Genomic DNA, 26,881 nt, shown 5'->3' with positions numbered 1-26,881 from the left:
CTATAAGGAATTACAAATATGATGAATATAGAGAAGCATTGAAAGATTTACTCAATCTGATGCAAAGTAAAGCAGAACTGAGAAAGTATTATATATTACTACTACAATATAAATAGAATTACCACAGAAGTTAATGTTTCAAAATTACAAAAACAAGCATGACCCCAAGAAAAGACATGAGAATATACTTTGATAAAGATATGAGAAGACTCCTTTGGAGGGTCGAGAAGTCCCTGGATATGGTACATGGTCAGTTTGGCTGATTTTCTCTTTCTCTTTTTCTTTAAACACATTGTCGTTGGGATGGCTTTCTGGGAGGAGGAAAGACAAGGATTCTGGGGATATTTCAGTGATGTAAAAATTGTGGTGATGTAAAAAAGATAGCAATCAAATTTATTTTTTAAAAAGAAAGTATTTCAAAGGAGAACTTTGGAGAGAAATATAGGTCATTTCGGAATCATTTTGTGTCAGAAGAAGAATGCTTGTAGATTTTTCTATTCTAAAGGGTGTCTGGAATTCAACTTGTGAGTGGGGAGGTTACCCTATATAACAGTCAATTCTACCTCTCTTCTGTTCTTTCTTCTCCATTTCTACTTCTGCTACCTTTGTTCAGGACCTCTGTCTTTCACCAGTACCATTGCAATAGTCTCTCAACTGATCTCGCTACTTCCCAGCATCTCCCCTTTCAATCTATTCTACACACTGCTGCCAGATTAATCTTCTTAAAGCAGAGTTTTGATTATATCATCTCCCTATTTAAAAGAAACAAACAAACCTTCAGCAGGTCCCAGTGCCATTGAATAAAATCCAAACTACATAGCTTGTCATTGAAGGTCATCTGTGATCTGCCTCCTGCCTACATTTTTAGTTGTATTTCCACTGCTTTTCTTAATGCTCCAGGGCTAACCTACAAATGTTCAAAAGCCATACTCATTCTGGTCTGAGCCTCACTTCCTAAAAGCATAACCATGTAATTCCACTCCTCCCTAATGGCGGGCTTGCTCGCGCGCGCGCGCGCGCGCGCGCGCGCGCGCACACACACCCACACACCCCACAACACACACACACACCCCACAACACACACACACACACACACACACACACACACCACAACACACATTTTCTCCAAACCCAGTGTTATATCTCTGATAGTCTCTGGAGCAATGGTTTGGGGGTGGTTTAGCTTGAGCCCAGTTGGATTTCTCACTGTTCCCCAAACAAACCCATGCTTTCGGCATCCGTGTTTTTATTTGTGTACCCTCTGCCTGGAATGCCCTCCCCACCATATATAAAAATAATAATAGGTAATAACGTTAATTACATAGCACTTTAGGATTTGCAAAGTGTTGTACAAATATTATCTCATTCTCACAAAAACCCTCGGAGGTAGGTGCTATGATTGTCACCATTTAACAGGTGAGGAAACTGAGTCAAACAGCAGTTAAGTGATTTGGCCAAGGTTACACAAGTAAGCGTCTGAGGCTGTATTTGAACTCGGGTCTTTCCTGACTCCAGATCCAGTGTTCTCTCTACTATACCACTTAGCTGTCTAAATTCACTGCCACCTGCCTAATCCTACCTATCATTAAAGACCTGGCCCAAATTTTACCCCCGCAGTGAAGCCTTCTCTGGTTCTAGCTCCACCCTTGCCCCAACTCCCTACACTCAACAGATGGGATTATTCCCGCTTCGGTCCTCATGCAGCACTTTGTCCCTCTCCTGCCACTTATTACATCCTGCTTTGTGTTGTGGTTATTTGTATACACGTCCATTCCCCTCAACTAGATTAGAAACTCTCTGAAATTGGGTGGGTGCCACACGCGTCTGCTGAGGACAAAAAGACAACTTGAGTTAAGACTTTCTGCTTTTGATTCTGAGCCGGCCCAGACTTTGTGGCTCTCCTTAGCTGGGTATATCTTTAGAGCACCGAGGACTTAGAAGAAGAGGAAACACAATTACAGACAGAGTCTTGGTCTGAAAGAAATATTTTCTCTAGTGGGGTTTTTTTAAATATAATAGTAAATGTACCAAACAAATGAAAAATGGGAATGAGTATTACCATCCCCAAATTAATTTAAAGCCACAGGCCACTGAGCCTGCAGGATTAGTAGGTCAGTGCTAACCTACAGGTGCATAAATCATACAATCTGCTCTTATTTTCCAAAAGCATAAGAATATAGCCTCCTACACACACACATGCACAAACAGGTACACTCACAGTTTCTCCAGACTCAGAGTTCTGTGTCTGGCAGTCTCTGTGTAGTGGCTGGGGGGCTGGGGGTGGGCGTGTTAAAGATGAGCCTTCAATATGCCTGATCCCTCCCCCACCAGCATCAATAACTAACTCTCCTAGGTAGTAGGAGTTGTTACTGCTATTCAGTTATTTCAGTGGTGTCTGACTCTTTGTGACCCTAGTGGGGTTTTCTTGACAGAGATACTAGAGGGGTTTGCCATTTCCTTCTCCAGCTCATTTTACAGATGAGGAAACTGAGGCAAACAAGGTTAAGTGACTTGCCCAGAGTCATGTAGCTAGTAAGTGTCTGAGGCAGGATTTGAACTCAGGTCTTCCTGACTCCAAGCCTAGCACTCTATCCCTTGTACCACCTAGTTGATGGTGGGCATCTTTAACTCCTCAGGGCATTTTCATTTCCAATATCCTATTCAAGCCCTGTGAGATAGGCAGGGGAAGCGCATCTCCTTTTGACAGCTGGGTAAGCTGTGGCCTAAGGAAAGGTCAAATGATTTGCTTAAGGACAGACCTGAAGGGTTGGCAAAAGCAAGACTAGATCTCAGGTCTCCTGACCCACAGTCTAGTTCTCTCTGTCCCACTGTAACTCCCTCTGTCTATAGTAACTCCCTCCTCCCATTAGTTCATAAATCCTGGTTTCTTGACCCAGATGACTTCATGAAGCAAAACCGAGGCATGCTGCTCTTGTACACCCTGAAAAACCCCAGCTTCCCGGAGTATATCTTCAGCACCGAGTGTGGCATCATGTGCCTTGACATGCACAGCATGCACCCCTACCTGGTGGTCGTGGGCTATTATGATGGCAACGTGGCTATCTACAATCTGAAGAAGCCTAACTCACAGCCATCCTACAAGAGCTCGTCCAAGTCAGGAAGGCACTCTGAACCTGTGTGGCAGGTAAGTGTTCATGGAGGTAGGTAGAAGGACAGCTAGAGGGAGTGGGCATGAAGGTGAGGATCAGGCAAACATGTAGACTTGACCTTGGGGAAGACCTGGCACACCTGGGGCCAGATCCTATCTTTGGAGATGTCTCACTTTTCCCCCAGCCCATAGATGAGCCACTGAGAAGGGACTCAAGGGAATTATCTGGGAGACATCTTCTGGGTCGTAATGGCAGCACAGCGGCTGACCGTGTTGATAAAATTCATTGCAGAATATTCCTTCCTCTCCATTTGGGTTTAATGACTTCTATCCAGAGGAACTGGACAATTTTCCCATTCTTCAATGTGAGCTAATGACCTCAGCATCCTTTGTGGATTTTCTCTTGATTCTCTTGGAACAAAGTCAGGAGGTTTCTTCAGGACCCTAATGAGGTGATCCCTGAGCTGTGTCCAGCTGGGGTTTTTTTTGGCCTAGGCCTGGGCTCTTTTGTCAGGAATGACAGGTAGAAAAAGCAGGTTCATTCATGGCTCCCTCAAAACTAGCTGGTCTAGGTCAAGAGTTGTATATATAGTACTTCCCAGCTAGGATACTCCCTTAATTATACCCATACTTGGGGTTTAGTTTCCAAAGGGTAGCTTGCCACTTTGGGTGCAAGGGTAACCTATATGTGGCTGCTGCCAAAACTGTAACTCCTGAACCTCACCAATATGCATCAAGCCAATAGACACAGTTAGCTTTTAGCAAAAGGATTTGTTAAGATGGTGGCGGCGGGGGGAGAAACACTACAAAATGTCCCCCTCCAAAATCGGAAGTGACTCTCCTGTGTGCACATTCAGTGTTTATGGGGAAAGTGAGATCAAATTTAGAGTTTAATGGTACTGAGCCACATATGTAGGATACACATATAGCAAAGGCACCTCTCAACTCTTGGTGCTGCAGGACCTAGAAATCTGTCTAGAATCCTCCCGCTGTTCCTGTTGGTGTCTCTGCTACGTGGGTTGCTCATCTGGCCTCCCAGGAGGTGCTCTACGCCATAATTCAACTCACAGTTTCCAGGGCTATCTCTCTCTCCTAAGTCCACATCCAGCTCTCTTCTCTGCTGCCAGGGGTCCCATTCCTCAAGACTGCTCCTTCCCTCAAGTGATTGCCTTTCTGTATCTATGTTTGTCAGGAGTGTGTGTGTGTCTCCTTCTTTAAATGTGCTTTGAATTCTCTCAAACCATAAACTTTCAAACTGCTGGCTGGGTTATCTTTCTCTGGGCAAGTAGCTGCTAGATATCATGACTGGTGAAGGGCAGAGGGTAAAGAAATCTCCTTTCTTCCCAACTCCCCTTCCCCCTAGGTCTTATTCCATAAGCTCATTCTGGATTGGAACCATTCAGGGTTTAGTTATTTAAAACACCCACAGGAGTGGCTAATTTGTTTGCTCAATCTCTTTATTCCCTTCTCTGCCTCAATCAGAGAGGTGTTTGCACCTCATAAAGGTGTTAACACCTCATTACCTCATCTGTGTGACTATATTTTGTGACTGTATCAACTAAGTTGGGTCAGGGAAATCACATCCTTCCTCCCTTACACATATCTCATGGAGTAATATTTCATCATCTCATGGTCATCAAACTGAAAAGAATTTAATATCTTAGCATAACCCCTCATGCAAAACCTTTAGAGAAACATTAGCTAAATTAACCTTATCTAGTGACTTACATCATAAGGAATACTTTCCAATAGCAAATGCAGTTTTTCTTCATTTTGCCCAGGCCCTTGAGGTACTCCAGCTGGGCCTTTTCTTTCTCAGGGGTGGCCAAAGAAGCAGAGGGCAGTGGGTGTTCCTGTTATGGGATAGAAGGAGGAATAGGGTTTCTAAAACTTGGTCACCCTTGCTCCTTCCAAGGACTGTCCTTATTGGACAAGAAACTATGGGAAATGAAAGGGAAGAGGAGGGAAGGGGATGGACTAAGGGGGAAGAAAGGAAAGAGTCTGATGCCTTGGAAAGAACACTAAATTTGGAATCAGGGACCTGGCTTTGAATATTGGCTCTGTGGTTTACTCCTCGTGAGATTTTTAGGATTACTACTAGGGCTGTTTTCATTATTTGAGTCATTTGTATGTTTATGCTAAGCTACAAATTTCCTCTGATAGTCCATGTTTTTGATAGTTCTCGTAAAATAGCCCCTCTAAAACATTTTGCTTACTTAATGGAGTTCAGCCTGCCAGGTACTCCTTCAGCCCAAGCTTAGAGCACTGGATTCGGAGTCAGAGAACCCAGTTTAAATCCAGCTCTGCCAACTTTGGACAAATTTCTCACCTCTCTGGACCTCAGTTTCTTTATCTAGAAATGAAAGGCATGAACCAAGAGGTCTCTGCAGTCCTTTTTAGTTCTATATCCTACAGGAATAGAATAAAATAGGTGATCAGTAAGTACCTGAGAAAGGAATAGGACCCAGGACTCCCGACTCCTGGTCCAACTGTGAGCAAAAGACTTGGGAACCAGTGAGCCTTTCAAAGCAGAGGTCTATCAGTTATACTTCGATTTTCCATGTGTGTGTGTGTGTGTGTGTGTGTGTGTGTGTGTGTGTGTGTATGTGTCTTCAGGCAGCTTTGAACCAAGAGGCAGACCAGGGGATGAGTCTGGGCATGACCTCTGTGGGTCTGAGAGAGGTGGGGAAATCATTGAGGGGGAATGACCTCAGCAGGAGAAGAGAAGAACCCTGGGGTTTTAAGGAAGCTCGGATAACAAAGTTGGGCTCTTTTTCTCTCTGGTGAATGCTTATTCCATCTAACTAGGCTTTTGGCCAGTATGGAAGTAGCAGGGATACCTCCCCTCCCCATTCCCAAAGGGTTTTTTATTTTTTCTGTGTCCAGATTCTCCATCTCTTGTCTAGTAATTTTTTTGGGGGGGTGTTTTTTATGTAGGGGGGAAGGCAGGGCAATTGGGGTTAAGTGACTTGCCCAAGGTCACACAGTGTGTCAAGTGTCTGAGGTCGGATTTGAACTCAGGTACTCCTGACTGCAGCGCCAGCACTCTACTCAATATGCCACCTAGCCACCCCTTATCTAGTAATTTTTAAAATAATCTGTATTTATATAGCACTTTAGGGCTCACAAAGGGCAGCTGGGTGGCACAATAGATAGAGTACTGGCCCCGGAGTCAGGAGGACCTGAGTTCAAATCTAAACCCAGACACTTACTAACTGCGTGACCCTGGGCAAGTCGCTTAACCCTGTTTGCCTCAGTTTCCACTTCCACAGAATGAGCTGGAGAAGGGAATGGCAAACTACTCTAGTATCTTTGCCAAGAAAATCCCAAATGGGGTCATGAGGAGTAATCGGCTAATCGGCAAAACAACTTAAGGCTTATAAGGTGCTTTCCTCACAACAACCCTCAGAGGTAGAAAGTGCAAACGTAATTAATTTTATGAATGAGGAAATTAAGGGTCACTAAGGAGCCATTGATCAGCTGAGGCAGAATTCAAACCCAGGTCTCTGGACTGCAGCAAGCTGTCTCTCACCTAACACTGCAGACTCCTGCCCCCTTGGCAGTGGGTTGTGAAGGCCCTGCTCTCAGGCTGGCTCGGCTGGGAAGAGGCTTCAGTCAGCCTTTAGGTGGCCCAGTGTGGTCACAGACTCATTGGAGCTCCTACTTATTGAACGGCGGTTCTTGCTCCTATTTGGTTCACTAGGTGATGTAGTAGCAGAGAGAGTGCCAGACCTGTTCAAATCCAGCCTCAGATGTTTGCCAGCTGCATGACCCTGGGCAAGGCAAGTCACTTGTGCCTCAGTTTCCTCATCTGTAAAATGGGAATGATTAATAATAATAATAATAATAGTACCTGCCTCCCAGGATTGCCACAAGGCTAAAATGAGAGAATATGTGTGAAGCTCTTGGCAAACCTTAAAGCACTGCATAAATGTTAGCTCTTAAATATTATGCTTCACAAAGCATTTTCCTCACATCAATTCTGCGAGTTAGGGGATATTAATAGTATTACCCCCATTTTGCAGAGGTGGTAACTGAGGAGTTAAGTGACTTGCCTAAGGTCATATAGCTAATGATTTAGGGTTAGATCCCCAGGTCCTTCTGACCCCAAATGTATGCCTCTTTCCACTACATAAAGCATGTCCAGAGGAAAGGGGCCAGGCCAGTGGAGGATAAAATGAGATGATATAGGTAAAGTGCTTTGCAAACTTTCATGTGCTATGTAAATGTTAGCTATATATTATTAGGGCTTTAAAAAGCATTTTCAAACTCTGTCCTCTAAGACTGAGTTAATAGAATTAGAAATGTTTAGCCTCAAAGAGAGGAGAGGGATTTGGATAGGGTAGGAATAGGAAGGACACGATCGGTCATCTTCAAATTTCTGAAGCACTCTTCTCTAGAAGATGGATTAAACTTACTGGATAATAATTAGAGCTGCCCAGTGATGGAAGGAGCTGCCTTGTGAATTACGAGCTCCCTGATACAAGAGATGGTGAAGCAGAAAGCCCACCTGCCAGAAATACTGTAGAAAGGACCCTGGTATTGATGATCAAGCAGTAAACATTTATTAAGCACTTACTGTGTGCCAGGTACTGTACCACGCACTGGGGATACAAAAAGAGCAAGGCATAATCCCTGCCCTCCAGGAGCTTACAATCTAATGAGCAAGACAACATGCAAACAAATAAATACAAAGCAAGCTATGTATAGGAGATGATTAACATAGGGAAGCACCAGAATTAAGAGGAGTTGGGGAATGCTCCCTGTACTTGGGACTTAAAGGAAGCCAGAGAGGTCTCTAGTGGCCTCTCTGGCCTCTCATGCCCCTTCGCACTCTCCATTCTAAGCTCCTATGATCCCACCTATTCGACTGTCCTCCCAAGGAATGCTGGGAGAATCAAAAGCACTCCCCAGATCTGGGGTGGTTTGTTGAATGAGAATGTTGTCATTACTGACATGTGCTGCTGGGTTGGGGAGCTCTTGCCCTGGAGACCTACAGAGCTGACCCTCCCAGAGACCCTTTCCAAGGTCCATCCCAGCAGCCCAGAGTTTTTCATCTTAGGCCCTTATAGCGGCAAGGGCATTTAATTGGTGTAGAATTTAGGACTGTCCCTTTGATATGGCAAAATTGGACCCAAGGTAGCTATGGCTAATGAAGAGGTTCCACACGGCCTCATCTCATTTTCCTCACTGAATCCTAAGGGACCCCCTGGGAGATCCGTGGCATTAATGAGCCTTCCTTCATGCTCTCTGCTCACTTATCCCACAGTGTGGACCACGGGAAGTTAGACAACAGTCATTCAATCCCATACAAATGGGAGAGGAATGGCCTGACTTCCAGCTTTCCTTCGTGCCTTCATTTTTCCCTCTCGGCCTCAATCTCTCCCTCTCCTTTCTGTGAAGGTGCAGAATCTTAGAAGTCAAAGCCCCTGCCTCCAGCCATGCTGAGAACAGACTGACAGGACGGAACCTGACATCCTATCGGCCTTTTTGGCCCCATTTTTCTCTACTATGAGTTTACTCCCTGGGGCTTACCTTGGCTTCCTGTGGTTTGAGAGCATCTCTGCTATACCAGGCCCACAAGGTGGGGCAGAAAGCTCAGGGCTTTGCTCTAAACCGTTTCCAGTTTCTGACCTTTCTCAGGTACTAAGAAGGTAGAAGCAAGAAGGGTGTGAGGTATTGTCTTGCCCTTCATTCAATCCAACTCCCTGTCTGCATTCGGTCTCTTGGTGTACCGATCCCTGTGCTGGGCAGGACTTTAGGGATGCCAGGGAGAAGCCAGGGTCCCTAACCTTGGGGGCCTTCACAGTCTCAATGGAGAAAAAAGACACACAATAGTCAGCCTTCCTGAGGCTTGTGAGACTCAAGCCAGGCCTTGAAGGATTGGTAGGCCAAGGAGAAGGTGAGTGGGAGTTTTCCTGGTTGGGGAGTCATTGCTCTTTCCCACAGGCAGGGAGAGATTGTATGATAACTCAGTTACATCAAACAGTCGTGGGATGAACTGGGAAGTTGTGTCTCCCAGGTATCTCACAGCCCTGGTGCTTGAATTTACTTTTCAAAGTACATTCATGATCTCACTAGATATTCAAAATAGCCTGTGAGGTAGGTAGGGTAAATAGAACTCTGTATCCATTTTACAGATGGGGAAAATGAGACTGGAAGAGAGAATTAATGACCTAACCCCTCTGGGCAAAGCAATGAGCTCACCATCGTCTGAGGCATATTAGGGTGGTGATTCTTGCATGGGGTAGCAAATGGAAGTGGGTTGTTTTCTAAGGACCTTTTCAACTCCAATCTTCTTTGACTGAATGAAAACAATGATGCCCAGCATTTCTAGCGCTTTAAAGTTTGCAAAGCTCTTTAGACATGTTAGCTCATTAAATTCTCACAACAACTTGGTGAGATAGAGTCTATTCTTGTGCTCATTTTACAGATGGGGAAATTAAGGATGAAAGCTCTGATTTTCCCAGGGTCACAAAGCTAGTATGTGTCAGAGTTGGAAACAGAACCTGTTTCTCTTGACTCCCTCCCAACATTTATCTCATTAGATCCCACTGCCTCCGGAGCAACCAAGAAGCTAGAACTCAGTCTGGGGTCTCCAATTCTCATAGGTCACTCACAAGTTCCCCAGCACCCCAGCCCCAGGAACTACCTGCAGGAGTGGTGGGTGGGAGGTGCCATGAAGCAGTTTTAGATTTGATAGCAGGGAAAACCTCCTTATTGCTTTATAGCTAGAGCCATCCCAAAGCAGAGTGGACAGCCTTCGGAGGCCGCAGGGTTCTTCCTCATGAAGGTCTTCCAACAAAGTCTCCATTTTTGGGCCTATGGGTTGGACTATGTGTACAGCTACTGATGTCTCTTCAGACCCTGAGATTCCGTGATCCTGAGATTCCGAGCTTCTTGCCCCAAGTTTATGCACACTCTGGTTTGAGCTAACCACTAAGCCAGCATGGCCTAATGGGTAGAAGGCTCTCTTCAAAGCTAGAAAGATGGCTCTAGAGTCAGGAGGACCTGAGTTCAAATCCAGTCTCAGGCACTTGACACATTTACCAGCTGTGTGACCTTGGGCAAGTCACTTAACCCCAATTGCCCTGCCTTCCCCCCTCCAAAAAGGAAACAGAAAAAACCAACAAAGCTGGAAAGAACCTGGTTCAAGTCCTGCTTCTGACACTTACTGGCTCTGTGGCTCTGAGGGAGTCAATTAACCTCTCAGTGCTCTAGGTAACTTCTGAAAACTCACTTGCAGACAGAGGTGCCCAGTTGCATTGATAGAGGGAGTTTCTCGGCTTGAGCCCTATGGAGTTTTTTCTGCCTGATTTTGTGACTCCTGAACAAGATCCAGAAGAGGAGACTGTTGAGAGACCCGGGTCTGGCATAGCCACAAAACAAAGGTGCCCTTTTTAATTAAGGGAAATGAGCAAATTGCCTTCCAGCTATATGAAGCAACACATCACCTCCTATTCCCCACCCCCACCCCAGCCAGCCGTACCCTTGCTATAGAGATAGAGAACAACCAACCAACCAAGGTCCAGACTGCAACCAGGACCCCTGAGGTCATCCACTCCCCTCCTAGCCCCTGACTGGTTGCCTGGAGCTCTCCTAGGAGCTGGATGCGAGCTACAAATGCCTTAAAGACCCTGGGCAAAAAGAAGCTCTGGAACAAATAGGCCCTGAGGTGAGAGTCATCCTGCAGGCCCTATTCCCAAGCCTGTTGGCTCTGCCCCAGAAAGGCATGGGCAGGAGGAACGGAGAACAGACAGGGCCTGTCACGTATGACCTTAGGGCTGGGCAGTTTGGGAGGAGGACCAGTGCCAGCATCCTAAGACAGTGGGCCAGGGGGACAGACACAGGCCTACAGAATATATTTAAAGCTGAAAAGGGCCTTACAGATCCCCAAACTCAACCCTCTCCTTTCATGACTGGGCCCCAAAGAGGTCCCAAGTGACCATCCCAGAGTCACAGGGCTGGAACCCAAGCACTCTGACTCTGGTGCTGTAGCGTACTACACACCGCTGCCAAAGCTAGTCACATCATAGCAAAGGAAGCCTGGCTGGGAAGGCCTGTGATCATTCATCATCCCTCCCTTGATTCCACAGTCTGTGTGTATCCCATTAGCTTCTCGTTTTCCAAATCTGGTAGAGAGCATCGAATGACAGATCACCAAGGAGGAGAAATCCGACATGGAGAAGACATAACAAGTTTACTTGGCTTTCCCCCAGGAGCCAGCCCAGGACGCTGGCTAGTCCAGGCTGAAAGTGCCTGAGAGATAAAGTTCCCTCTGTTTTCCCAGGGAGCCAGACTCCTACTAAAGGAGACTGCTAACTGCATTGTGGCGTTTAGAGTCTAGTGTTGTCTCCGCTTCAGAGTTTGTCTTTGGTACCCCTATCCTGCTGCCTCATGCCTGTCCCTACTGTGCGCCCCTCCCTCTCCCCCCTACCCCGGCGCATCCCAACACACACATGCATCTGGGTCCCATTCTCCAGAACTGGCTTTCCTTTCACCTGACTGTCAAAGTAATTCCTGCCGTGGTATTAGTAGCTGATAACAGCGTATGAAGTTCTCCCTCCCGATGGCCTCTGCCTTTTAATGGGAGGGGGGTACCTATGAAAGATTAAAAAAAGGCCAAGACCCCAGTTCAATCAGCAAACAGTTATGAAGGCCTACTGTGTGCAGGGCACTGCAGTGATTTCTAATGAAATGTCAAAGCTCAAGGAATGAAGCTAGGGGAAACATTTTGGAACGGGGGTACCCTTCTTGCTATCATCCCATTACACTGGGCTCTTGGCAAAGTGAATACCACCCGATGCCAAGTTTAATGATCATGATTTCCTCAGTGACACAAGGTCTGTGGGAGGGAAGCCATATATTCTTCTTCTCAGGTTATTCCAAAGAAGGAAATCACTGGCCAAGGTCCCGTGTCACCTTATGTCTACAAAAGCAGCTACGTGGCGTAGTAGATAGACCATTGGCTTTGGAGTTTAGAACACCCGAGTTCAAATCCTGCTTCCCATTTACTAGCTATGTGACCTTAGGTATGTCCCTTAACTTCCATCAGTCCCAGTTTCCCCATCTGCAAAATAGGGATAATAATAGTGACAAGGTTGTTGATGAGGATAAATGAGAATATATTCCAAATGCTTTGCAAACCTTAAAGCGCCATGTAAATGTTATCTATTATTTATTTGCTATTATGACATCACCCACATTCACTCACTGTCTCTGGCCAGAAGTGAGCGATTCTCCCATTTTTCCATACCGGCCTCTTCTCCTCCTCACTAATTTGTAATCAGACTCCAAAATGAATCCAGAAAACATACTTAGTCTTTGTTTGATCCTGGTCTTCGGATCGCCACACATCAAACTTACGAGTCCTGTTGAAGGAGCACCCCTATTCCTCCCCTGGTGGAGCTCATTCAATATCACCTGTGCCATTCACTCTTACTCACTTAAAGAGCTGAGTTTACTTTGCAGCTTAGGACATTTTCTCTCTCAAAATATGCCCCAAGGGCACAAACTGATCCGGGTTCCCACTCACATCCTAGGATCCTTTGGCAAGGAAGCGGAACATGTCATTGCTAGAAACGTTTTTCTCTGAGTTTGGTATTCTGTGCTCCCTATGGACTCACTCTCAGGACTGACTTGAACCCCTGGGATCCATGGATCTAACCTACTTCACTTGGCATTACAGGATTGGGCCTTTACTGGCTCCCAAAATGCGTAGTCAGGAGGCCCAAGTACAGAGGTGACCTCATCCATTGTAGATGACTGACCTTTGCCAAAGGAGGTTCAGAGGAGATAGAGAGCCCCCAAGTCAGCTCCCTACCATCCTACCTTTATCCACCTTGCCCACTGGAATTCTTTTTGCCAGAAAGTTGAAGGTCTGGGTCACCTCAAGAACCCAACTCAAACTTTTAAAGTCTGTCTACTGACCAGCTTTTGTTTGGAAAACCCCCTTGAGTTGTGTGCCATTTCTAGGCCATTGTCTAAAGGAATTTGGAAAATAGGACTGACTCAGGCTATGATGGCATCAGTAACTAGGTTTTAGGAAGCCCTTTAAGCCTTCATCTCTACTGTCTGCCCCTTCACAGCCCCACTTCTAATCTCTGCAATGCCCTGAACTTCCTTGCTGCTTCTGTCCCTCCTGTCAGGGAAGTCCTTGATAAATATCCACTAGATCCTCAGACCCAAGATCCTTCTTTACTCCTCCCTAATTGCTTCTTTCCCTTTGCTCAGAGGCTGTGCCAGACCTTGTCTTCTCTCTTCAAACCTCCCAGGGTACCAGCTTCCCCAATTTTTTCAGTGAGGGAACCTGCTAATTCATACTCTACTAAGAAAACCGAGACTGTTCGCCTGGGCTTGCCATTCTCCCCCACTCACGCTTCCTTGACACAAATTTTTGTTGAAGAGGTGACCTTTCTCGCTAAGCTAACTCCTCTATGTGCACCCTTGATCTCATTCTCTTCCCCAGCAGAATGCTCCCACAATCTTCCATTTCTCTAATCCTCCATCTATCTCTATATGATCTAATATCTCTAATATTAGATTACCCCTAATATATAATCTGATTTCTCGACTCCTTCAATCTACTGACTCGTTCCTTCCTTGCCATATTAAAACACATCAAAATTTTCCCCTTGCTTAAGTAACTCTCATTAAAGCCTGTCTACCATACTGTCAAGCTATCGCATCTCCTCTTTCACAACCAAGAATAGGGTCCTCGGATCACTGGATCTGTGATTTCGTTAGGATAGGAAGCTCCTGAGTGAAATGATTTCTCTCAATGCAGATTGTCACCTGCTTGTCTGACCATGCTTCAGTTTCCTTTGCTATTCCATCCTCCATATCAGTCCCCCTAACTGTGAGTGTCCCTTCCCCCCGCCCCCGACTCTGTTCAGGGCTACTGTTCTCTTTTCTCTCTGTACTATCTCATTTGGATACCTAGATGGATCCCACTGGGTTTAATTATTATCTCTCTGCAGGTGGCCCCCAGATCTATACACCCAGCCCTACTCTCTCTTCTGAGTTCATCACCCATCCACAGCTCCCTTCTGGGCATTCCAAACCAGATGTTTTAAAGACATCTCCAACTCGATGTGTCCCAGACAAGACTAATTATCTCTCCCTCTTATGAATTTCTTTCTCTCTGTGAAGGGGACCACCATTATTCTACTCACCCAGGTTCTCAACCTCAGAATTATCCTCCACTCTGTTCTCCCTCATTCCTCGGAACCAATCAATTGCCCAATCGTGTCATTACCACCTCCATAACATCTCTTACATCCACCCCCATCTCCTTACTCACACAAACACCATGTTAGTTCGGGCCCTAATCACCCACTTGCCAGGGCGTCCTAATCAGAGTCCCTACCTCAAGTCTGTTCTCTCTCTAACCCATCTTCCACAAAGCTGCTAGAGTGCATCTCCTAAAGAGAAAGTGTCACTCTCTTGCTTGGTAAATTCCAACAGCTTCCTGAAACCTCTGTGATCAACTACAAATTCCTCTGTTTGCCTTTTCAAGTCTTTCACAATCTGGCTCCTACTTACCCTTCCCTTCCTGCACGCAAAGATCCAGGCAAAATTACCTTCTTGCTTGTAGCGCACACATTGCTCTATCTCTCACCTCCGAGTCTTTGCACTGGCTGTGTCCTATGCCTGGGATGTATGACCTCCTCATTCTGCCTCTTCAAGTTCCTTATTTGCTTCAGGACTCAGCTCAAGCACCACCTTCTGCATGAAGCATTTCCTAACCCCCAACTGCTACTCCCCTCCATGCCAAATTAACTTGCATTTGTCTTGGACATATTATATTTTGCATGTACTTGTTTATTTACATGTTGTCTCCCCTTTTAGAATGTAAGCTCCTTAAGGGCAGGGGCTGTATCAATTTTGTCCTTGTATCCCCGGTACATGGCACATGAGGTACTTAATAAATGCTCCTCGATCAATTTATTCACTGATAAATTCATTCATGTTTAAGTATTATGAATCGGATGATTTTTCCCGTCTTAGAATGTCAGTAGGATTTATATTCTCAGCGAAGAGACAGAAAAGGATAACACATAAGCCAAAGGAATGAAGCTCTAATGGTGGGATTTCAGGCACTTTCTCAGACTGGGTTGACTCAGAGCTCCTCACTTCATACCACAACCTGTAAGTGACCACCTTCATATGGAGTCAGACTTGAATTGTCATCTGTCTAAATCACACCACAAGACATGGGGAATGTACTTTTGGTACTCTCAGAGGTGAGGTACCCCTATCCCAAGGGGAGAGGGGGCTTCATCTACTCTCAGATCCCATCAATGGCCCAAGTGATGACTCAGCAGACTCCCTCTCTCCTCTCCCAGTGTGTTCCTCAAACTCTCATCTTCTTTCTCTAGGATGAATGAGGGATGGGACCCAAGACTAACTGCCTAGAGGCGAGAAGCTGTCTTTGACATTCCCTGTTACTAGCAGGGTCAGAGTCTGAGGGGACAAGACCTGGTGGGACTCTGTTGCAAGGGAAACCTCTGTCAAGCAGGACTCCCAAACTGTGTCTTCTCTCTCTTCTTCCCTGCTCCTCCTGCAGGCAAGCTTCTGGCACCTGTTCCCAAAGATGCTGGATTGGCTCTGAATGGATGCCGGACTACCTGGAATGCATTTTTCTTCACATATTATAGTATAGGGAGTGTGGCTCCAGTCATGGCCTTGGGTCCTCTTTGCCACCTAGGCATGAAGCCTTCGATCTCACAGAGAATACTTCCCAGTACACAAAGTGTAAACACCCTCATTAATGCCACTTTTCAGGATGATTGATTGACCCAAGAGTCATACACTTGAGCCATACCTTGAACTTGGCCTTTAAAGGAGAGAACAGAGACAGGGAGCTATTGGAGAAAGACCCAAAGGGCAGAGAACAGAAAGACTAAACATAGAGATTGGAGTCAGGTCCTCAAGAGGGAAGAGGAAACCTGTATATCCACGCAGGGCCCTTCCGCCATAACCTCTTGGGAGGTTATGAGAATATCGAAGGAGTGAAGGAGCTGCTGGCAGATGAGCCTCCAGGGCAGGAGTTCCTGGACCAAGTCTCCTAGAGAGAAGAGGAGCAGTTCCTAGACAATGTAGTCTTTTCGGACCATTCAGAGGCATTCCAGAACAAAACAGAAGCTGGAGCCAAGGGACAAGACCACAATGTGGAGGAACAAACAGGAATGTTTGCTTTTAACTAGCACTGAGGGTTGTATGGACCATACATGTCTCTGTCGACCCTGAATTCATTCTTCCCTTTAGGAAGGACTTCCCAACCAAGTCAGGAAGGCTATATATTTCTCTAGAAAGGTTGAAGGAAATGTTGCTTATCTCTCCAGCAATGCTGAGTTCATTCCCCCTTTGTAGGGGTCCAGCCAGGTCTTTTCACTAGAAGTGACTGTATAGATCCCAAGAAGGAGATGCTTACCAGAGGGAAAGAGGTCGACTCTCTCAAGACCCAAAGGACTTTTTCCATTATAGAAGGAACCCTCAACCATAGGATAGTGTTGTGGGTCTGAAGAACTATGTAGGCATCCATGGAAAGTAGAAGCCCACCAGAAAGGGAAGGAAAGTTGTCTTGATTATGTAATGGCTCTGGGTAAAAGTGCTTCAAGTTTTAATGTGTTCTTGTCAGGTCACATGAAGAGCCGGTCTTGTGTTTTATGTACTGTTAGACTATGTGCTTTCATGAGAACTGAGGGACATTCCGCGCCCCCCCCCCTTTTTTTTAAAAAGACCTAGAAAATGAGCTATATTCTGATGTTCCTAGAAGAGATTCTGGGTAGGGATATAAGCTGCCCTCGCCAAAGAGACACAGATAGATAGACAGACATAGAGACAGAGACAAAGACAGAAAAAGAGAGAGAGAGAGACAGAAACACAGAGAGAGAGAGAGAGAGAGAGAGAGAGAGAGAGAGAGAGAGAGAGGTTGTGAGAAATGCTCCCAACATTGAAGCTGCTTTGGATAAACCCAGAGCTTCAGCTCAATACCACAAGCTACAGCAGATTTAGGTGTGAAAGGCCAGGACTCCAGCAGTTTCGATTTCCTCCTAAACTCTCAGCTTCTAATTCTGGTGGCCGCTACCACATTCATGATGAGGCTTTGAAGCCTTAGTCTCTTGGTCCAGACGTGCTAGGTTTCAGGAAAGTGCTTTTAACTAGGAGAAAGAGGCACATTCTTGTACCCCTTTAAATTTCAAAGAACAAAAATACGACTGTTAAAAAGAGCTAACCATAACAAGTACAATTATTCATTCCAATGCCGTAATAGAGGACACAAGATCCAGTCCCTCCCTCGCTAATCTTCAGTATCTTTTACTACTGCTTAATCTAACCCTGGTTTCCCCTTCAAGATTAAGAAAGCATCCTTCAGATTCATCCTGAGCCTTTTTAAACCGGAGTTCTTCCCTAGGGATGGAGCCTTGTCCGTGGCTCTGGTACTTTTGGCCCATTTCTAATAGGAAGGCTTTGCCAAGAGCTTCCTTCCAGCCTTTGATCTCCCTCTCTCACAAGCATACATCTATTCATTCTGCTTAAGCTGTTAAGCTAATGAGAGAGAAGGGGAGAGAAATGGCTTTATTTGGCCTTCTAGCTCTGGAGCCTGGTCCCAGCCCAGTGCTCTGTGATTCTTTTTATTGTCACCTCATAACAAAGAAGATAAAGGAGTAGTCGCATAGCATTGTGATCCAGTGATTTCATGAGCCTCTCCTGGACTTACTGCTTCTGACCCATTGCCTTTCCCTAGTCATCAGCTCCTTGCCAGCCAGCTTCTGAGCTCCTCCAAGCTCCCCCCACCCCCAATCAGGTATCTAGCTGCTAAGCGTTCTGTGAAATAAAATTTCCATTCTGTGTTTAAGCCTGCTCATTAAACACTTCTCTTAGCGGCTCCCCTGCAACTTAACAGCCTGGCCTCTGGCACTGCCTGTCCCCTTTTAAAGAGCCTGCGTCCCATTCCATAAAACATAACTCTTTAAAAAAGGAAAAGAAAAAGCAGATGCATTTAAACAAAGTACAGCAAGGTTTTAAAATAGATATAAAGGGGCGTTTTCACCCCAAGTCTTAACTTTATACTCCCTGAAGGTCCGCTTCCCAATTCTCGATGTTGCTGAGCAAACCAACCAGGGTCAAAGCTGCCTTGAAATGCATCAGTCCGAATGGAAAATGCTTCTCTTTAAGAGCATCTTCCCCTCTTCCCTTCTCGATCTGACCACTGACCCAGCCATAGTCTGTGTTGTTGTCATTGTCTTCATCATCTTTGTTGTTGTGGTGGTCGTTGTGTTGCAAGGTGAGTGCTACCATGGGATTTAGAACTGAAAGGGACCTTAAGGATCATTCAGTCATAGAACCATAGATTCAGAGCTGGAAGGGACCTAGAAGTCCATCAGGCCCAACCTCTCCATTATACAGATGAAGAAACTAAAACAAAATTAAAATGACTTACCCATGGTCACACAGCTAGGAGACATCCAGAAGCAGGATTTGAACCCAAGTCTTCCTGGTCCTTGACCCATCCACTCCACCATGCTGTCTCTCTGGGGCTATGTCTCCTAGGCTACTGTAGTTGCATGTTAACACGTGGTAGGGTACCACAATTAGGATCAGAGACAGTACAATTCTACTTGGCCATTTCTATTATTTATACGCCCTTTTGGCTTATCCCTCCGGGGCCCACTCTTCAAGCTGTTTTCTCTCCTTCCTTTCATTCCTCTTCCCTTTCTCTTCTTCCAGCTTCCCCTTGCCTTCCCTCACCTCTTCTTCTGAGCCTCTCCTAACCTTCTCTCTCCCCTACCTAATCTACTCTTCCTTCTTAAAATGATTTCTGCCGTTGCTTTTCTGAAAGTTCTTAGAATCAAGACTCTTCCAAAAGATGTGAGAAACACCCTAGGTTGCCCTGCTCCTTTGCATGAATTTGAGCTAACTCATTGGCACCTTCAATAATCCCTTTTTCACTAACAGCTTTAATTATATATATTAGCCCTTCTTTCTGGGTCTACCCTCAGGGACCCCTGTTTGTGATAGGCACTGAGTGAAGACCCAGCTAAGGATTTTCATTATGTGGCAATCAGCCCAGAGCAGATAACTGCATCCTCCATGCCTCCAAACTACAAGGGGGATTGGGTGAAAGAGTGCTGGTCGTTCAGGGCAGCCCATCCCCATTGCCAGAGACAACGTGGAATGCTCCTTGTATGTCTAGATTGTGATCATTTAGGAGAAGCATCTTTCATAATTAAAATATATATGTATGTATATACATATGTGTGTGTGTGTGTCCCCCAAATCTAGATGGTACTTGGCCCATTTCAGAATCTGCTCCTAACCATTATCTGATCTGATCCTCCCAACAACCCTGTGATGAAAGCAGGAAAAGTATTGTTATCCCTACTTGGCAGACTGGGAAATGTCCCAGAGTTACCCAGGAGAGAGCCTAGACCTAGTCTTGCTAGAGAAAAAGTGGCTCACGCTTTTTATCCTTGAGTCAGTGCAGTACAAACCCCACCCCTGCAAGTGTGCCTGGTGGAGGGGGGAGCATTTCTTAATGAGGAGAGGGGGGTTGGGAAGATATTCCAGTCAGTCCTCAGATCTAATTTTTTGAAGTATCAAGAGAAGTTGTCTCCTTAAGGTGTGGTAAAGAAGGAGTTCTTTGCATTTTCAGTGAGAGGCTAAATGCCTGGTATAAAAGATACTTGGGTTTCTCTGGTTTCCTACATGTATTTAGACAGTCCATCTGGCATGTCAGCCAGCTCACCCTGTATTTAGACCAATAGTCTTGTCTTCCGAAAGCAAGTGGACCTCGGCCCAGACATACCTTCAGAGGGGATGAAACAAAGAGGAGGTGAAGGAGGCTGGCTGCCTGTGGGTTCAGGGACTTGGGAAGATTGCATGGATTCTTAAATAGTTTTTGAGTTGTTAAGAGTGTGGGGGACCCAAGAAATGGCTTGGTAGAGAGGAAGGAGGGCAGGCTGGACAGAAGATTCATTTTGTCACCTTCAAATGTGGTTTGTCTAATTCCCCATTAGTCTGTTTCCGTGAACTCAGGCCCAAAATATCCAGTCACACCCCAGAAGTGACACAAGGTGAAAGGGAAGGGTGATAGGAGTGAAACAGGGCAAATAACAACCAAGGAAGGAGCCAGCAGAGAGGAGAGGGAGAGAAGGATAGAGAAACAGAAAGGAAGGGGGAGAGAATAAATGGAGAAAGAAGGAAAAGAGGGAAAGAAGGAGGAAGGAGAGAAAGAAAGAAGGAAGGAAGAAGAAGGGAAGGGGAATAAGAGCAGGGAAGAGAAAAATAAGCAGGGGAGGAAAACTATGCGAGAGGAAAGGAAGAAAGGGATAATGGGCTAGGAGAAGAAAGAAGGGAGGAAGAAAGTTAAAACAGGAGAGGCCTAAGAGGAGTAATCATAATTCCTAGTCAGTTGGGACAATTTCCCTATGCTGGGTATTTTGTCAATAAAATAAGAAAAGAAACAAAAAACTAAGTTGTCTAACTGGGTCAGTCAAATACGGCAATGAAGGACAGCATCAGTGTCCTAGGAGATGTGGCTCAATGCCTCCTGGAGCATGGAGTTATGGGGGGAGTAAGACACCACAGCCTAGGCCTCAACACTACCCTGCTTCACCTCCATCCATACCTTTTATCCATACCCTCAGTCAGGTTCAACTGGAGCAGGAAGTTTAAAGAGGCTCTGGCAGTGATGGGGCTATTCACCTGAGGGAGGCCTGGCCCTCTTTAGCCATTGAGCTATCCTTCCCTCACCTTATTGTCAGGGTTAGAGAGAGGGCATCCAACCACAAGATCCAATGCCAACTGTACCAGGCTTGTAGGTGTTACTGAAAAGACAGCTTCACCTCCATCACCTTTACAAGGACGATCATCAGAACAGGCCTAAGTAACAGCCTAGAGATTTTAGCTGAACACATTCTTCAGTATAAGCCAACCCTAATGCAGCAGCCAAAAAAAAAGTGCAATCCTAGGCTACAACTAACCAAAAGTCTGGTGTCTCAAACTCTGCCTTGGTCAAACCACATTTGGAATATTGGATCCAGTTCTTAGAACATGAACAAACTGGAGTTCTTCCAGCAGATGAGAGCTAGGAGATGAAAGGCCTGGAAACCACGTCCGTCGAAGGATGTTTGAGACAACTAGAGGAGCTGAGCCTGGAGAACCCTGCCTACATCTGTGTGCCAAGCCCAAGACCACAGGGAGTATCTACAATGGAGGCAGAAGAGCAGGAGAAAGAACCAGATGTTCACAGGAGGCAAATCCAAGAAGAGCTACCATTTTGCTGTTCTTGCTGTTCAGTTGTTTTCCCTCGTGTCTGACTCTTCATGACCCCATTTGGGGTTTTCTTGGCAAAGATACTGGAGTGATTTGCCATTTCCTTCTTTACAGATGAGGAAACTGAGGTAAACAGGGTGAAGTGACCTGCCTAGGGTCACATAGCTAGGAAGTGTCTGAGGCTGGATTTGAACTCCAGGCCCAGCACTCAATCCACTGCACCACCTGGCTACCCAGCCACCATTTACGTAGTGCTTCAAGGCTTGCAAAGTGCTTCACAGATGTTATCTCATTTGATTCTTACTCCCATCCTGGGAGGTGGGCATTATTATTATCCCCATTTTATAGGTGAGGAAACTGAGGCACAAAAGGATTGGATGATATGTCCAGGGTCACACGCTAGGAAGTGTCTGAAGTGGGATTTGAACCCAGTACTTCCTCTAGAAGGATGAAACTTCAAAGGAACAGAATAGGTAAATAGGGAATGGAGAGTGGAGTAATATTGAATGTTAAGAATGTAAAGACATACAGGAAGAGGGGTAGGCAGGATGGAGCATGGTGGAGAGCACTGGGGCAAAGATCAGTCAAAGCTGAAATAGAATCAGTGCTGTATCTGGGTATAGACCGCCAAGACAGAAAGATGAAATGGATGAGGAAGTTGTGAGACAGACCACAAGCCCAGCATTACAACATAATATCGCAGCATTGTGGGGAAGTACTTCAACTATCTGATACCGTTGCTGCTTTCTTCCTTCCAAAAGCTGATGATTCCTTGACTTGCTTAATGATAATTTCAGCCTTCAAAAGACAGGAAAACAATAACAAAGGTAAATTCTGTTCCAGATCCAATTTCCACCAACAAGAAGGAACCAGCTGGTGGAATGGAAATGATGGGAGCTCTCGACAGACTGCCCCATCTTGAATTGGTGATGGAAGGAGGAGAAAGTTGAGCAAAGTCTGACATGCCCTAGATCTAGGGAAAGCGTATTTCAGGGTTCAGTGAAAGGGTCGGTCGAATGCCATGGATTAAAAATTCTGGAGGGGAAGTCAGTCCAGAGGGGAGGGATTAGGATCTCTCAAGAATGAAATTCTGAAAACCCAAAGAGAAGCAAGTTTGATGAGGAGGAAAAAAAGAACTTGTTTAAACTGTTGATCAATCAGGCAGAATTTATTAAGCACCTACTACGTTCCAGTCACAGTACTAAGTACTAGGGATACAGAGAGAAAAGCAAAATAGTATCTGCCCTCAAGGAGCTTAAATTCTAATGGGGGAAATAGCACGCACATAGAGAGGTATATGTAAGACATGTGTAATTCAAATACAAGGAAGGAGGGGGAGGCACTAGCAGCTTAAGGGACCAGAAAAGACCTCCTGAAATAGGTAGTACTTGAGTTGAGCCTTACAGGAAAATAATTTTAGGAGTTAAGGTGTAGAAAGAAGAGGAAGTGAGTACAAAGGCATGAAGAGGGGGAGAAATCACTATTAAGTGCTTACTATGTGCCAGGCATTGTGCTAAACTCTGGGGATATGAAAAGAGGCAAAAGACACTCCCCGCCCTCAAGGAGCTTAGAATCTAATAGGAGAGACAACATATAGACAGATATATACAAAGCAAGCTGTATGCTATATGCTATATGGTATATACTATATGCTTAAGGGCAGCTAGGTGGCCCTGTGGATAGAGAGCCAGACCTGGAGTCAGGGTGATTCTTCTTCCTGAGTTCAAATCTGGCCTTAGACTGTGTGACCCTGGGCAAGTCACTTAACCCTGTTTGCTTCAGTTTCCTCATCTGGAAGATGAGCTGGAGAAGGAAATGGCAAAGCACTCCAGCATCTCTGCCAAGAAAACCCCAAGTGGGGTCATGGAGAGTTGGGACATGGCTGAAATGACAGAAAAACAAAAAAGCTATATGTATGATACATAGAAACTAAAAGAGGGAAGCCACTGGAATTAAGCCTACAGGGAAGCTTTCTGTAGAAGGTGGGATTTTAGTTGGGACTTGAAGCCAAGGAGGTCAGTAGTTGGAGCTGAGATGGCAGAGCATTCCTGTGTATGCACAGGGAAATCACTAAGCAAGTTAGATTTTTTTTTTCTAAGGCAAGTAAGATGGAAGTAAAGGCAGACTATGGAAGATGGATGCAAAAGTGTGGCGAAATCCTCTAGGAATAGTGTCAGTGGTGATAAACTCAGTATGAGAGGCTGATTAGGAAAGCTAAGGCCAGCAAAAAGGATGGTTTGGGTTCGGGGAAAAGAAGAGGAAGATCAAAGAAAGGCTGAGGAAGGACAAAATGATAACAATCAACATTGGAGGAAAGAAAGAGCCTCTTAATTCTAATTTTACTTTTTTTCTCTGCCAAGGAGAATGACCTTGCAACTGCAAAGGATAGCACAAGTGACTAATAGGGAGTGACTGGCAATACAAGTAGGGCAAGAGTAAAAAAGCGCTCACCGCCCAGGAGGAAGCTCGAGTCACCAAGCCTAGATAAATGGCATGTTTTAGAAACTGGCAGCTGTGATTGCTGAGCCACCCTCAGTGATCCCTGAAAGGCTGGGCAAATAGAAAAGGCACCAAAGGATTGGAGACAGGGAAATATGGTCCCAATTTTCTAAGAAAGGAAGAGAATGGAGTCTGCAGACTCAAGGTCAGTGAGCTCAACCCCAGTCCCTAGCAGGATCCTCGATTGCATTATTATGGGGATGGGTTGTGAAGTCCCGGTCACAAGGATGAGGCCTGGCTTCACCAAGAACAAGTCTTCATCGTCCTGGCGACTGACCTTTATATAGGGCCGTAAAGGGCCCCAAGTGCATTATCGGCATCGTCTCGTTTGACATTCACAACAGTGCTGCTAGAGCGGTACTCCAGGGGTTATCCCCATTCTGTAGGTGAGGAAACTGAGGCTCAGAGAGGTTAAATGACTTGTCTGTGGCCACACAGAGGTGGGGTTTAAACCTAGGTCTTCCTATCTCAGAGCCCAGCACTCTGTCCCATTGAGCCATACTGCTAGTCTCACTTCCATTGGTTTTGGTGTTTTTTTAATATAGTTACTAGATTGACTGATCAGGGAAATGCTGTCAGTACAGTTTCCCTTTATTCCTGGAAGCATTTGACAAAGTCCTGGCCTTCTTGTAGAAAAGATGGAGATAGTTGACCTAGAGGATAGTACAATTAGGTAGATGTAGACCTTGCTGAATGGCTGGACCTAAAGAGGACTCCTTTATAGAGGCAGCTGGTGGCACAGTGGCTAGTTCAAATTCAGCTTTAGACACTTACTCGCTGTGTGCCCCTGGGCCAGTGGCTTAACAGTTCTGGGCTTCAATTTCCTCAGCTGGAAAGTGGGGATAACGGCACGTCCCTGGAAGGATTGCTGTTGCTTAGCACAGTGACTGGAATGTAGTAAAGTGCTTAACAAATGCTTGTTCCCTTTCCTCTTAATGGTTCAGCGGCAGCCTAGAGGGTCTTCTGTGGAGAATCCCAGGAGTCTGTGCCTATCGTTTTTGCAATGGCGGCACAAATCGGGGACAGCTGGCACATTGAGGGACAGAGTCAGGACTCATAAAGATCTTGACAGGTCCTCTAGAACATTGGGGCCAAATCTAATAAGAAAATCAATAGGGACAAATAAAACATTTTACACATGGGCTTAAAAAATTAATTTCAGAAGTCTATAATGGGGCAAGTGCCAAGGGATGGGGCAATTCATGTGAAAAAGATCTGGGGATCTTAGTGGACTGTAGGTTCAATAGGAGTTAACAGTGTGAGGGGAGCAAACAAAGTTGATGCAAACTTAGGTTGCATTAAGACACTTAAAGTGTCTAGCACTAGAGAGGAGATAGTCCCATCACGCCCTCCCCTAGTCAGACCACATCTGGAGCCTCCTGGTCAGTTCTAGTAGCCAAATTTTAGGAAAGTCATTAATAAGCTGGCAATCATCCAGAGGAGGGCAGCCGGGCTAGTAGAAAGCCTTGATATCAGGCCATTTGAGGAAAAGCTGCACAAATGAAGAATTTTTAAGAGAAGATAGCTGTTTACAAGTATCTGAAGAGCTGCCATTCAAGTGTTTGCGAGATTAGATCACTCTTCTTGTTCCCAGAGAGTAGTCAAAAGTGCAATAAGTGAAAGTTGAAGACATGAAATATAGGCTTTCAGGCTTGATATAGAAAAAAATACCATGAAAATTACAAATTACAAATTACAAAATTACAAATACCCAAAGGTAGGACAAGGAACTGCTAGAAAAATTGGAAGCAGTTTGGTTGAAAAAAAAATTAGACCAGGATCTTACATTACACACTACAAGTTCCAAATGGATCCTTAACTTAAACATGAAGTTGAATAATTTATTTTAAAAAAGAGGAAAATGGAAGGAAGGAAGCCTCACAACCTAGGTAATGTGAGGTTTCTTAAATAAGGGTTAAAAGGGATCCCAAAAGCTAAAGACAGTTTTGATTACATAAAATTTAGAAACTTTTGTATGAACAAAATCAGGGTTTGGATTAGAAGGAAACTGTATATTGAGGGAGAAGGAAGTGGCAAATTATTCCAATATCTTTGCCAAGAAAACCCCAAAAGGGATCACAAAGAGCGGATACGACTGAAAAATGACTAAACAGTAAGTCCACAGAGGGAGGGGAAGTCTTTGTTATCATTTGTAAACCCTAATAAAAGTCTGGCAGCCAAGATATATAGGGAATGAACACAGATCTATAAGACCAAGAGAAATTCACCAATAGATAAGTAGTCACAGGATATTCATTCATTTCTCAAAACTGAAAACAATTAACAAGCATGGAAAAGACAGCTCCAAATCATTAATGATAAATGCACATAGAAAACCACTCGGAGGCTTTGCCTCCCATCCTGGATATTGACAAAGATGACAAAAGATGGAAACAGTCAATGTTGGCAGGGCTAAGAAACAGCGGTCACACTAATACACCGTGTGCAAAGCTGTGCATTGATTTAATCATTTTGGGAAGTAATTTGCTTAACAAAAAAAGTTACTGAAATGTCTGTGCTGACCCAGAGAGCACTGTTAGGTATATGGTCAAAGACAGAAAGAAAGGTTTATATGTGTGTGTGTATGTATATATGTATATACACACATATATACATACAGACATACAAACACATACATACATAATATATGTGTATACATGTGTGTATGTATATATGTGTACATATGTGTATATATACATACACACATAGCATATATATATCATATATACACACCTATATACCGTATGTATATATACCAATATGTGTGTGTGTGTGTGTATATACATATATATACCAATATACCAGATAGATAGATAGATAAATAGATAGCAAAATATTCCTAGCGGCAAATTTTATGGTAGTAAAGGACTAGAAACAAAGTGGGAGGAATAGCTGGACAAATTGTGGTACTTGACTATAATGAAATATTATTGCGCCTCATACTGTAGTAGAAAGACTGCTAAACCGGGAACCAGAGGACTTGAGTTCAAA

General features: G+C 44.9%; 1 protein-coding gene across 1 annotated transcript in view; it reads left to right on the top strand.

The window, feature by feature from the left end:
• The first annotated feature begins 2,923 nt into the window (after window positions 1-2,923).
• The window catches only part of LOC118832128 (dynein intermediate chain 1, axonemal-like), a 79,672-nt gene continuing 55,714 nt past the window's right edge, over window positions 2,924-26,881 (top strand). Inside the window, exon 1 of the mRNA XM_036739559.1 lies at window positions 2,924-3,145. Within this exon, the coding sequence (XP_036595454.1) occupies window positions 2,924-3,145 (222 nt within the window). The remainder of the gene's footprint in view (window positions 3,146-26,881) is intronic.

Source organism: Trichosurus vulpecula, chromosome 9, assembly GCF_011100635.1.
Source record: "Trichosurus vulpecula isolate mTriVul1 chromosome 9, mTriVul1.pri, whole genome shotgun sequence".
NCBI lineage: Eukaryota > Metazoa > Chordata > Mammalia > Diprotodontia > Phalangeridae > Trichosurus > Trichosurus vulpecula.
This window is presented reverse-complemented; position numbering and strand designations above follow the sequence as displayed.